This window comes from Mustela nigripes, chromosome 7 (assembly GCF_022355385.1).
Source record: "Mustela nigripes isolate SB6536 chromosome 7, MUSNIG.SB6536, whole genome shotgun sequence".
NCBI classification, from domain to species: domain Eukaryota; kingdom Metazoa; phylum Chordata; class Mammalia; order Carnivora; family Mustelidae; genus Mustela; species Mustela nigripes.
In genome coordinates, this window is record NC_081563.1 from 40454893 (window position 1) to 40468481 (window position 13589).

Sequence of the window (13589 nt, forward strand, 5' to 3'; positions counted from 1 at the left end):
TCCTCGCAGGTCCCAGACTCAGAGGCTACCCTGGCCTGCAGCCGCCTGAGACCACTATGGGGAAACCACCGCATCCGGTGTGGACGTTAGCACCCCATGCCCCGCCGGGTGCCAGCAAGGAGCCAAGCTGGAAGCATTCCCTGCTGGGCCCCAGTGCTCGCCCTTCTCCATTGAAGCGGGCTGGCCCCTCAGCACGGCCCCACTCCCCGGGCGGGAGGGGACCAGGCTCCACGGGGGCGGGGGCGGAGCCAGGCGGGGTAGGTGGGCGGGGCAGCCCCGCCCGGGACCTCGGGAAGTGAGAAGTTGGGTGGGGCGGGCTGGGAGGAAGAATCTGAAAAGCAGAAGTGCCAGGAAGGAACGCTGCGGAAAGGTGAAAGTGGCTGGGTGGGTGAGGGAGAGCCGGCCCCTGGGACTTCTCCCTGGGACCCTCTAACGCGGGCAGGGGAGGGTTGGCTACCAGGGTCTGGAAGCAGAGACTCACATTTCTGGAAGCCGCTTTGTCCGGGACCGGTGTCCCCCAGCCCGCTGTCCTGGCAGCTTTGTGCCAGGCTCCAGGTACATTTATGGTCTGTCTGGAGCCCCCAAGGATGCCCCGGAGGTGGGCGGGTTGTGCCTAGGATACTGAGGACGCGCTGCTGGGTCAGGCGTGTCCTGCCTGGCTGGAGAGGAGGTGCAGATACCCTGACAGATTTGAGGATGCGAGTCCCTGAGACTGGACTGGCCTGATTGTAGACGGGTGGGCTGCAGTGGTTGCGGGAGAGGGCAGAGAATTTGAATTCAAATTGTAGCATAGCCCATTATTTTGCAAATTCTGTGAGACCTCAGCCGAGGGTCTGCTCCGGAGCCTGGGGTAGAAGAAGGAGAGGAAGTAGGGAGGGAAAGGTGGAGGAGGTTTGAAAGAGTAGGAGCTCCACTTGGTGTCAGGGAAAAGAGCACTAGCTAGAGATTCCCCAGGCAAGGCCTCTGGACCCAGCTCCCCCCTGCCCCCGGGAATGCCCCTGTCCCAGGCTGGGGGGACCTGCTGTCATTTCTAGTGTTGACGCTTACTCTGCCTCCCTTACTTGAGGAGTGAGGTAGGGCTGTTTCATTTCACAACTAGAGGCAAATGGACCACGAGGTGAAGAGACCTTTTCGGATCAAAAATCAGTGTCTTGAGGAGGGCGGAGATAGCACAGGAGGGCAGGCAGGGACAGCTGGTCCGACAGGTGTCAAGCATTGCCTTAAAGGTCTGCATCACAGCAGCCCCCCCACTCCCCAGGCTCCCCAGGCTGTCCTCAAAGGCGGGATCCTAAGGAAGTCAGGGCTGTTTGAGGGCCAAGCCCGTGTGCACCCTCCCCCACTCCTGGCCTCAGGACAGTCTCTCTGGATTCCCCAGCCTCTGCTTTCTGGCTCTAGGGCTGTTGTAACCTGTCCCAGCCTGTGAAATCCGGTGCTCTCTTGGGCTCCCGCTGCGCTGCTCTCGGAATCACAGCCCTACAAGTCCTAGGTATCCTGTATGTCCTCTGAGCTCCCGCAGGGTGCCCAGCACAGGGTGGGGTTTATAGCGGCAGAAAAGTTTTCCCTCTTCCCTTCTAGATTCTGGTCTAGTACATTGATACAAGACAGATTAACAGGAGAAAAACAGTTTAATCACGTGTATACCTCCTGTATACTTGGAAAACACCCTGAAATGATTGAAGCCATTAGAAATACCATTAAATACCATCTTATGTTAAAGAAAAAAGATGTTGGGGGTCAGTTACAGGAGGTTACCAGGAAAGGCATAATGAACAAGGGAAAGATTGTTACGAAGATTTAAGTGGCTGCTTCCCCCTTTGATAAGTTGCTACAGTCATCCCCCCTCCCTTCCTGATGCTGTGGGGAGACACCCTTACCAAGGGAGATTTCCCTTATAAGAGTAAATGTCTCTTACCAAGGACAACTTCTACTTCGTTTTCAGAATGTTACCTGTGTCTGCTGCTTCTTAAAAATAGCCGGTTTAAAATATGCCAAAGAGGCTTATTTTGGGATGGTATATTTTGCTCCCATCAGGTTCTAGCTATGTTCAGAGAGCAAAATACTGTCTCCGCCCAAAGGGCCTTTATAGCCTAGTAGGGGAGGTAGGCAGATCCATAACTGAGAGTACTCCGAGAGTGGGAAGAAGCAAAGGTTTTAAGGTAAAAGGTATTTGTGGAAGAGGCTATCCTGTGAGGTGGTAAGTTCCCCATCACCAGAAGTGTGCAAGAGGAGGATGGTGAGGGATGCTGTAGAAGAGATTCCTGCACTGTGTACGCATGGGCATGTGTTGGGAGGCAGATGCGGAACAGGATTAGATAAGTATTTAGGCCCTTTCTAACGCTGACATCTGTGATTCTATGACATTGCCCACTTAGGGGAAGTTTGTGGCGCCACTGGGTGTGATGGCTCCCGACTGCTCTCTGTCTCCTCCAGGTAGACCATGAGACATGGGTTGTTCTTTCTCATGGTGCCCCCACCATCACTCTGCCCAGTGCCAAGCTCCCAGTGTAGACTTTGTATGGAATTGCACGGAGCCTGTCTTGGGCTGTTGGAGGAACACAGGCGTGTCAGTTGAGTCTGCGGCTCTGGCTGAGATGTGAAGCTGCCAGATCATCCTAATAGACAACCTGCAGGTAGAGACTGGAGTATCTGCTCCTGAGTGAGAGGGCTGGGAGTGCTCCCGGAAAAGACTGCCGAACGTCCTGGCAGGCTCATTGGACAGCTGGGGTTTGGTCTGGGCCTGGAGGGTGGTGGGGCTTCACTGGACTTGAGGGTAGGTGTGTGCACACTGGGCAAGCTCAAGCTGCTGTGGGCTTGGGCAGAGTCGCTGGAAGGGAGAGGTGTCTGATGGCCCCTAGAGCAGAAGGCCAAGCAGCAGGGATCTGACGGGATGGCAGGTGTTCCTGCCTCGACCTGAACTTTAGAGTCTCCCTGGGACTTCTCACACCTGCCCTCCATCCCGACTCCACCCCGGGAACTATGATTTCAACTGTTCTGGTGTGTGGCCTGGACACTGGGATATTTTTTTGAACTCGATGATTTTAATGTACAGGCAGGTGTGAGATGCCTTTCTGGCCAGTTAACAGGCAGCAGAAAATCACCTGGAACGTATGTTCAAAATGCAGATGCACAGGCCCCACTCCACACCTCTGTGATCAAAATCTCCAGGCCTGGGGCTGGGGCAGCTGTGTTTTTATAAGATCCCAAGCTAATTTGAACAGGCAGGGAGGATGATGAAGAAGCAGGTGGCCAAGTGGGTCCCGGAGACCCGCAGTTCCGATGGGGGGCTGCCTGCTTCGGAGGTATGGCCTGAGCTCCCCGGTCAGGGACATAAAAGGAAAAATAGTAAAGCTCACAATTGGCCCTCTTGTTCACACTATCTCTCCCTGCTGGCTGGGGCGTGGGACAGCCGCCCCACCATTTCAGACCTGAGTCACAGGCTGAGCGGCCTGTGGCAAGGGATGTGGGCAAGCATGTGACCTTTTGTGGAATGGAGGAACATTAAAGGTTCCCTCCCCAAATTTCCCCTCATTGCCTCCTGCTTTGGGAAAGAGTGAGTCCAAACAATGCCTTCAGCTCTGCTGTGAGTTAGGAATGGAAAAGAAGTCATGATTCCCGTGGTTTTTGACAGCCATTACCACCGCTCCTGTTTTCCCTCCGTTTTCTGCTCAGACCCAACACCCTCTCCTCTCCTGCTTATCCCCTAAGGATGGCTCTTTGCCCTTCCTGCTTCTCCAGGCCCCAAAAAGCTCCCCATGGTGCCCATTTGTCTCTTCATCCTGAAATTCCCCAGGCCCTTACCCTGAGTAACAGATGCTGTTCACCTGCCCAGCATGAATTGTGTTACAGTGCTGGCTAGTGTGGGCTGTGCATTTTAAGCCAAGAAAGAAAAAAAGAAGCTGTGTAGTAATAGGAACATAGGAAACAGATGGTAAGCGAAGCTGTAGCTATTGCATTTGCTGATTTAAAATAATAATAATATATATTTTTGAAATATTTGCCTTTACCATTTCCCTCTTGAGTAACTTGTCCAAAAAAGATTGCTTTCACTGACCTATAGAATAACATGACATTTGAGGTGTGGGGGAGGAAAAATTTCCTCAGTCCCTCAAGGTCCTTCTAGAATCAGGTACACGCTAATTTTCTTTTCTATAATATATTTATCTTGTTTTTTATATCAGGATAATGCTGGGGGCATAGAATGAATTGGGAAAGTTCTCTCTCCTATTTTCTGGAAAATGGAATTGGTACTTTGTCTTCTTTAAAGTTTTGGTAGAATGTACCATGTCTTGGGGGTCCCTTGGATGGCTCAGTTTGAGCATCCAACTCTTGGTTTCAGTTCAGATCATGATCCCAGGATCTTGGGATCGAACTCTGCCCAGCAGGGAGTCTGCTTCTCCCTTTCCCTCTCTCTCAAAGAAAGAAAGGAAGAATGAAAAAAAAAAAAAAAAAAAAGAATGTACCATGACTTGGAATTAGAGGCAGAGGGTTAAGTACAAATTCAGTTTCTTTAATAAATATGAAAACTATTCAGGTAGTCTATTTTTTTCTTGATTGAACTTTCATAATTTATATCCTTCAAGGAATTTTCCCATTTCATATATGTTGTTGAATATATTGGCATAAGTTTTTGTAATATTCTCTTTGTCCTTTTAATATTTGTAGAATCTGTAGTGAATCATTCTCTTATTTCTGAATTGGAAATTTATGTCTTTTCTTTTTCCTAATCAGTTTATCTAAAGGCTCATCAGTTTTATTGATTTTTTTTCAAAAACCAGCTTCTTGGGGTACCTGGGTGGCTCAGTGGGTTAAAGCCTCTGCCTTCGGCTCAGGTCATGATGCCAGGGTCCTGGAATCGAGCCCCACATCGGGCTCTCTGCTCAGCAGGGAGTCAGCTTCCCCTCTCTCTGCCTACTTGTGATCTCTGTCAAATAAATAAATAAAATCTTTAAAAAACCCAGTTTCATTGATTTTCTCTCCATATGTATATTTTTATTTCTATTGATTTCTGCTCTTATTTTTATTATTTCATTTCTTCTGATTATTCTGGGTTTAATTTTCTTTTCCTTCTCTGGCATTGTTATGGTGGGAACTTAAGTTATTGATTTTTTACTTTTCTAATATAAGCAGTTATTGCTTAAAGAGCTGTGTGTCAGTCAGTCTCGTGTAAGGACCAGAGTTAGGGTTCTGGAAGCAGAGGAGAGGTATGGCTGAGAAGTCACAGCAAGAGAAAGACATTGGCACAGGAGTCAGAAACCTAGTTTTCACTAGCCACTCACAAGCTTTGTACTTTGATTTTCTGAGCCTCAGTGCCTTTGCCTGCATAATGGAGCCAGGGTAATCTCTTGGGCTCTTGTGATGAAATTGTTAATGAATATGATAGCATTTGACACCTGGAAAGGCCTCCCCAGACCAAAGTGAAGGGTGGTTGTGATAACATTTGTAATCATAACGGCTTCTTCTGTCTTTCTAGAACCGGAAACAGCATGTACACACGCCTCCCCCAGAGGTAGGCTATATGCCCCATCCCCTTTCCCTTCTCCCCTTCCTCCTCAAGGACTGCCCTCCTCACAGCTTCCCTCATGCCCACACCACAGTCCCCCGCCCACCCCGGTCCTCCCCGGTGTCTGCTTGGGCCCACTCCTCCTGGGCCCTGGCCACCACCACCCCCCTGCTTCCCTCCTGCAGCGGCTCTCCGTTCCCAGCCTCAGTGCAGGATCCTGGCCTGCATGTATGGCGGGTGGAGAAACTGAAGCCAGTGCCTGTAGCACGTGAGAGCCAGGGCGTCTTCTTCTCGGGGGACTCCTACCTCGTGCTGCACAATGGCCCGGAAGAGCTGTCCCACCTGCACCTGTGGATAGGTAAGGAGGCTGCGGGCCAAGCTGGGGGTGTGGCCCCGGCGGGAGCTGGGGCTGGCATGGGTCTCACGGGCCTTGCCTGCCCCTCCCCGCCCCTGCAGGCCAGCAGTCCTCCCGGGACGAGCAGGGGGCCTGCGCTATGCTGGCCGTGCATCTCAACACCCTGCTTGGGGAGCGGCCCGTGCAGCACCGAGAGGTGCAGGGCAATGAGTCCGACCTCTTCATGAGCTACTTCCCACGTGGCCTCAAGTACCAGGTCAGAGCCCACCTTCTGGCACCCTTAGCCTGCGGCCTCTCTCCAAGCCACTCCTCCTTCCAGCCAGTTCTCACCCTGCAGGAGGCCCAGGCACCCTCAGGCCTGGGTCCTCCCCACTTTCCACCCATCCCCCGCTGGCAGGGGCTGTGGAGGATTGGGGGGCTCCCATCAGCCCGCTAAGGTTGGCTGGTCTGGGCTGCAGGAGGGCGGAGTGGACTCAGCATTTCACAAGACCTCCCCTGGGGCCGCTCCAGCTGCCATCAAGAAACTGTACCAGGTGAAGGGGAAGAAGAACATCCGGGCCACCGAGCGGGCACTGAGCTGGGACAGCTTCAACACCGGGGACTGCTTCATCCTGGACCTGGGCCAGGTGAGCAGGCTGGCAGGGCTGAGCGCCATGTGGGCACCCGGCTTTTAAGAGTGCCAGAGAGCGGGAGAGAAGCCGCTCCAGCCTTTAGAAAACATCTTAAAAACATTCAGAAAGGCAGAAACCTCCCTCTGCCGTCTAGCCAGTGTCTCTAACACGGCAGCCCACCGTCTCCTCCTCTTGGAGCCTTTGTAACTCTGAGGTCGTGCCAGCCAGACCTCCCATTCATTTGTCCACTCAGCCCTTCACTCAGGGAGTCTCTGATGCCTACTCAGAGCCTGCCGGGGGACCACAAATGGCTTGCCCTGGGAAGGCAGCCCCCACAGGCCTGTCACCTGCTGTAATGCTCCCTGGGATGCCATGAGGACTCCGAGCAGGACCTGTGCTGAGGGGTGCTTGGGGCCGGGAGGGCTCCCTCTAGCGGGCGCTGACGCCACTGTCCCAGGCAGGAGCCATCTGACTAGACCCTCTCGAAGGGGGACTTGCCTTTCCCGGTGAAGGGACAGGCCAAGGGAGGCTGAGGCACTGAAGGGGGAGAGGTGCAGAAACACATGCTGACGGCAGGGAGGGGACTAGCTGGGCTGAGACCCTGAGTGGGGACAGGAGCTGTGGAAGCGAAAATTGTTGCGGAGCCTGAGACCCAGGTCCTGAGACTGTTGGAGGAGTCTGGACTGCACCTTGTACTGAAGGCTCCAGGCAGGCAGCCCACCTCGGGCAGTGTGTGAGGAGGGTGAGCAGTAGTGAGTGGAGGGAGGAGACCAGTGCAGCAGGGTGCAGGTGGTGGTGTGAGATATGGGGCTCCAGGGTGCCAGTCACCCCTTCCCTCACTCATTCGTTCATTCATTCATTCATTCATATTTAATATGTGTCTGGATATGTGCCAGTCTCTGTTTAAGTATTGGGCACACGGCTGTGAACAAAGCAAAGCAAAGCAAAACACTCCTGGCCTAGTGAAGCTTACTTTCTAGTCAGGGGAGATAGATTACAGACAAGATCAAGACTTTATGTATTTGCGGGTGAGCCTTGGGGAGAAAAGGAAAGCAGGAGGGACATAGGCTGGCCACAGAAACACTCTCGCAAAAAGTGTCGTGTCGTCTTAGATGGTCTTGCCCCCAGGGGCAGGTCTTCAGGACCCCCCCCCCCCACACACACACACATGCGCACAACAGGCTGGATACAGGCAGTTGAGCCTCCCCACTTCCCTCCAGAACATCTTCGCTTGGTGTGGTGGCAAGTCCAACATCCTGGAGCGCAACAAGGCACGGGACCTGGCTCTGGCCATCCGGGACAGTGAGCGGCAGGGCAAGGCCCAGGTGGAGATCGTCACGGATGGGGAAGAGCCCGCTGAGATGATCCAGGTTGGGGGACATTGGGGTGGGCAGCTGGGAGAAGCTGTGGGGAGGAGGGTGGTCAGGAGAGGAGGGTGGGGGTGGGGGTGGGGATGGGTGGTCTGGGGGTACTGCTTAGGGCTGTGGCTTCTTACAGGGTGCCTTGTGCGATTTAGAATAGAGTGCCCCTCTGGGTGGATGGACCAGTGCCCTGGCAGGTGGACTGGTCTAGACCCAGCCCTCACTCGCCTCTGCTGGGTGCCCTTGTGCAGGACACGGTTTGCCTCCCCCAGACGCGGTAGCCTCAGGCATGATGGGTTGGGAAGGTCTGGGGCAGATGCCCAGGAGTCCCTGGAAACCTGGCCTGCTGTGGCCCCTCTAGGTCCTGGGCCCCAAGCCAGCTCTGAAGGAGGGCAACCCCGAGGAAGACCTCACAGCTGACCGGACAAATGCCCAGGCCGCAGCTCTGTATAAGGTGGGCACTCTGGGCCTGCCCTGGGCCGGGGCAGGGTGTGCTGAAGGGAGAGGGGGAAGCCCAGAGAAGGTTGGGCCATGCAGCAGGGTGGCTTATCTGGGACTCCGAGCGGGGTGACGATGGGAAACAGATGGATGCCTGACCCTTCTGAGGAGATAAAGACCACTTCACTTCTCCCCCATTCTTGGAAAAGGAAGTATGAAACCAATGCTGAGCTTTACTTTTTGGGGTTTGTTCCATTCATTTGTGATTTGGAGTCCACTTAATTTCCTTGGCGCTGCAGTGACTGAGGTGACATGAGGGTCGGTGTGCCCAGTCTCCTCTCTGCTCCTTGGGCTGGGGCCATGAGTGGGGACCTTGGGGGCTGTGGTCTAGGGGCGGAGGTTAGGGCTGTGTGCTGGGGGCAGCGGGTAGGATCTGGCACTGCCCGTCCTCCCCCAGGTCTCCGATGCCACCGGACAGATGAACCTGACCAAGGTGGCCGACTCCAGTCCCTTTGCCCTTGAGCTGCTGCTGTCTGATGACTGCTTTGTGCTGGACAACGGGCTCTGTGGCAAGATCTACATCTGGAAAGGTACACGTGGCTTCTCCATTCTAGCCTGAGGCCCCTGCAGCTGCTCAGACCTGGGCATGCTTCCCATTCTGGGGCTCAGCCTGCCTGATTGCTTTCAAAAACAGCACCAGGTTGCTGCTGAGCCTTTTCTCTCTGCTGTTCCCACCCCTAAATTCCAGGCAGGGGTTCTGAAGTATCAGCAAGCCTTAGAATCACCGGAGGGCCTATTAGAATGGGTGGCTGGACACCCCCCCTCCAAAGAATTTGCATATCTAACTGGTTCCCAGGCCTTGCTGCTGGTCCAGGATCACATTTTGGGGCCTGCTGTCCTAGAGCACCCCTAGGTCTTCAGGGCTGTTGGGACCCCAGTCTTGCCATTCTGCCGTGGGGTATGACAGAAACTTTTGATAACTTAGATCTCACTTGGTGCCCTGGGAAATGAACTAGTAGAACTTGTTTTTCCCAAGAAATTACATTGGCTGGAGATAGAAACACTGTTGTGTACAAGCTTGTTCGCTTGGTTTAACTCCAAAAATGTTGAAACAAATCCCTGAGTCTCCGACTGACCCTGGGAACTTCTTTCTCCATGCTTCTCTTTTCTCGAGCGTGTCTTACCTCCCTGACCAGATTATAATCTTCCTGAGAGCAGGAACAATATCATCTCCAGTGTTGTGGCGAAATAGCATTTGCTCAATAAATATTTGTGGGGGCAACCAAAGCCCAGAGAAACCCGCAGCCTAGCCTGGGGAGGAAGATGGGGAGGGATTAGGTGGTCCCAGGGTAGCTGCTACTGGCCAGTAATACTCCGGGCTCGGGTAAGAGCCAGAGCAGCAAGGAGCTGCTCTCCTTGCTTTCTGTGAGCTGGGGCGGGGATGGTAGGAGACCGGGCACTGGGGCTGCCTTTTCCCCTCTTGCCACAAGGTACCTTTCCCATGGAACCAGTTCCGAGCTTGAGGGGTTCCCACATGCCCACGGAAGGGAATTTAACCCCAAGCAAAGAACTGAATCATTTTGGAAAGAAAAACCAGAGAAGAAAAACAAATAAAAACAAGAAAACTGGGGCGCCTGGGTGGCTCAGTTGGTTGAGCAACTGCCTTCGGCTCAGGTCATGATCCCGGACTTCCAGGATCGAGTCCCGCATTGGGCTCCCAGCTCCTTGGGGAGTCTGCTTCTCCCTCTGACCTTCTCCTCTCTCATGCTCTCTCTCACTCATTCTCCCTCAAATAAATAAAATCTAAAAAACAAAACAAACAAAAAAAACCAAGAAAACTTGGAGCTAGCAAGAGAAGTATCTTGCCTTACCCAGAGCACATCTTGCACTAACAGGATTGCCCACAGGAGGGGATGAATAACTGTATGGTCTTGCTTTTTATAAGCTCTGGCATCATGGGAGTAAGGTAATAATAAATCACACCCTTTTGTCCTATTTAGGTTTACACAAAAGGCTTGATACTTGCTGATACTCGTCAACAGTACAGTTGACAGATTCCAGCAGTAAGGGGTCCTGGATGGGGCTCTCGATGTAGAGTCTCATGCCATGGGGGAACACTAACTGAGCATCCATGGGGCCCTGGTCTGAGCAGAAGGTTTCCATTAGAGCAGGCAGAAAGAAGAGTTTCCATCCCATTTGGAGCTGCCAGATTAGGAGAAGTCTCCAGGCCTGACTTCACACCTCCAGACTCCTCAGCATCTTAGCACCTCCTGGTCCATTTATTTGAGAAGCTGCCAGCTATCTATGGACCGCCCTCCCCCGATCGCTTTCCTTGAAAAAATGGGATGTACGCTAGAGAGGGTCCCCGCTCTTTTTTAAAAATTCCCCTTCCCATTGACCCAGGGCGAAAAGCTAACGAGAAGGAGCGGCAGGCGGCTCTCCAAGTGGCCGAGGACTTCATCTCCCGCATGCGATATGCCCCCAACACTCAGGTGAGGAGACACCTGGTGCCCCCCTCCCCCTCCTGGGGCTCTTCCTGTGGCCCCCTAACCTGCAGAGTGGACAAGAAGGGCTGGAAATCCTCGGGCACAGTCAGGAACAGTCAGGCCTCCCTATGGGCCCCTCCAGGTTGAAAGCCCTTTTAATCCTTCAACATTTACACTTGATCTTAGCCAAAAGGCTGAGAAGCGATAATCCTTCAACATTTAAAAGTACATAGTGTTTTCTCCTCCTTTTTAAAAGATTTATTTATCTGAGTGAGAGCGAGCTCGCACACGAGCATGATGGGGGAGGGGCAGAGGGAGAGAGGGAAGGAGCGCACCGGACTCTGCTCAATGCGGACTCTATCTCACGACCCTGAGACCATGACTTGAGCCGAAACCAAGAGTCGGATGCTCAGCTGAGACACCCAGGCATCCCAAAAGTACACATTTTCTGAGGGGACGTTGGGCAGCCCTCCTCTGGCAGCCCAGAGAGCCTGGTGCAGGCAGCGTGTGTGCCTCCTCTGGGCCCTGGTCTCCGGCTTGTCCTGCCCCCGTTGCCCCAGCACAGTGACTCCATGAGTCATTCCAAGGGGAGCTGATAAGGCTCAGAGATGACAGCTGCATCTCTTGGACTATGCACCCAAGGGCTTGAAGCCATCTGTTTTCTCAGCTGTGTCCCCTCTCTTGGCTTATTTCTTGGCCAGGAGCATCCGTGACCTGGGCAGCCATGTGGACTCAGGCCTGGCACCCAGTACCCTGCTCCACAGCTCCGCTAGGGCCTTGCCTGGTGGAACCGTGGGCTAGACTTCTCCCCCGGTCTTCCTGCAGGTGGAGATTCTGCCCCAGGGCCGCGAGAGCCCCATCTTCAAGCAATTCTTCAAGGACTGGAAATGAGGGTGTGCGCCTCCCTGACCCCCGCCTCCTGCCTGCTTTCTCCTCTTCTGGCTGCCTGGTCAGTGCAGAGGTGGCCCCGAGGCTGTCCAATAAAGATGAGTGCTTTTCTGACCCTCTGCCCTCACCACCTGCCCTGAGCTAATCCTCACTCCCCCGCTTGCCATCAGGGCTCATCCAGGGGCTGGGGCAGAGGAGGGCCCGGCAGTCCCCCGTTGTCCCACTCAGGGGCTGGGACAGACTTTCGAAGCAGTGGGGCCCAGAGCTCCAGACAGCTGGTGGGGACTTCGGGGAGCCTGGTGGGGAGGAGGCACAGCCCCGGGCCTGGGCACTGCTTGCCACTGGGGTTCAGTTGCATCACACGTCCCCAGCTGGGATGAGGCTGGGGCAGCAGGCTGGGGACGCAGTTCTGTTTGGGCTGCGATTTCCTCAGCTGCCCTGAGAAACCACTGTGAGGTGGCACCTGAACAACATGCTTGCTGACCAAGAGGACAGCTTATTGCCACTGCACACAAGTCTGGCTTGTCACCTCGGGGGCACATCGCATCACATTAGGCCGATGGGAACAGGGCACTGGAGGGCCAGGGAATCCCCAGGTTAGTGTGGAGAATCACGGAGTCTGGTTTGCATGTTACCATGCTTCTTGGTCGTCCTGGCCAAGCTGCTTTTCCTGGTCTAGGCCATTCTTTCGTATCATGGGGTGGTGGCTGGAAAACCAGGCTAGAGAGCCAAATGGGAGAACGGAGTAGGCCAGAGTGTTCAATCTGGGGGCAGGAGCAAGGCTGGGTAAGTCTGAACTGGAGTTCAGGAGGCCAGGCCGAGCTGCGGCTGTCCTGACCCACTCCCACCCCTGGGCCCCAAGGGTTATGTGGCTTCTGAACTCTGATCGGCTGGATTCTTCCATCCCCAACAAATTCTAACCAAGTTCATCTTGATTTCGTGCAAAGTAGCACAGGGAAATCAGCTCAGCTCCTCTACGTATCTCCCCATCTTCTCTCTGGGGAGCTGTGTGGGGGTCCACCCGACAGCCTACGGAGACAGCATGTGCCAGGGATGATTCGCAAAGGAGAGCAAGGAGGGGCACCAGATCCGTGGTTCCGACCTTTCTAGGGTTGTGAAGCATTTTACATCTCCTGTGGAAGGCCCAGATAGGCCCTTCCTAAGAAAAATGCACAGGTTAAGATGTTTGCATCTACTTCCAAAGGGTTTCGGCCCCCCTCCCCCTTCCCCAAGAGAACCACAACTTAATCCTTGGACTGTGCTGTTGCTAATGTACCAAGGTCTGAAGCTGAGCACTCTGGAGGCATTACATGGGGAGTGACTTAGTTAGAAAGGACTCTCGCAGAGGCCTCTGGCCTCCCCTCCAGCTAGAAGCCCACGTGGACTGGTCCCCAGCCATGCTGCGGGCTACTGGGTATTGTCTGTCCCGTCTGCAGAATTAGCCTTCTGCAGAGCAAGTGGAAGGAATCTGCAGGGGAGGAGCTGCTGAACAGACACTCTCAAGTGGAGGTTGGGTCATAGCCTTTCTGCGCCCCTGCCCCACCAAGCTCAGGACGCTGTTGGCTACCCCTGCAGGCCCACTAAGAGCCCAGATTGGAGGAATTAAAGGGGACGAAGGATTAGTTCAGGTTGGGCCAGGATGGCATGATGCAAACTGCAGTCCATTACCAGCCCAGGCCTTGAGGCATCCTGCTAACAATGGTGCGGAGTTCTCTGCTGAACTGGGGGGCTATGTTGTCTCACCTCAGCAATGCACCCCAGCTCCAGAGGGTTGGACGTGGAGAAGTGTGCAGGGGTGAGACTGTGATCTTCCATGGGTCTACTTGAAGGGGTACAGAGGACAGAGCGGTGTAGTGGGGTCTCCCCAGCTCAGGACACCCTGACCCGGAGCAATGGAGCAATGGAGCTACTAGCTTCCCCAGAAGCCAATGTAGGAAAAACACGTGGGGG

The 13589-nt window shown here is 54.1% G+C and overlaps 1 protein-coding gene across 2 annotated transcripts; it reads left to right on the forward strand.

The window, feature by feature from the left end:
- Positions 1-298: 298 nt before the first annotated feature.
- Positions 299-11753, forward strand: CAPG (capping actin protein, gelsolin like). Of its 2 annotated transcripts, none has more exons than XM_059405703.1 (10): positions 299-370; positions 5471-5506; positions 5686-5858; positions 5957-6111; positions 6314-6481; positions 7687-7836; positions 8189-8281; positions 8723-8855; positions 10669-10757; positions 11577-11753. In XM_059405703.1, the coding sequence occupies exons 2-10, from the start codon at positions 5484-5486 to the stop codon at positions 11640-11642; spliced, it is 1050 nt and encodes a 349-aa protein (XP_059261686.1). In that variant the 5' UTR covers positions 299-370; positions 5471-5483; the 3' UTR covers positions 11643-11753. The 2 variants fall into 2 exon arrangements, with proteins under 2 accessions (XP_059261686.1, XP_059261687.1); XM_059405704.1 differs by lacking the exon at positions 299-370 and adding an exon at positions 391-555.
- Positions 11754-13589: the final 1836 nt, after the last annotated feature.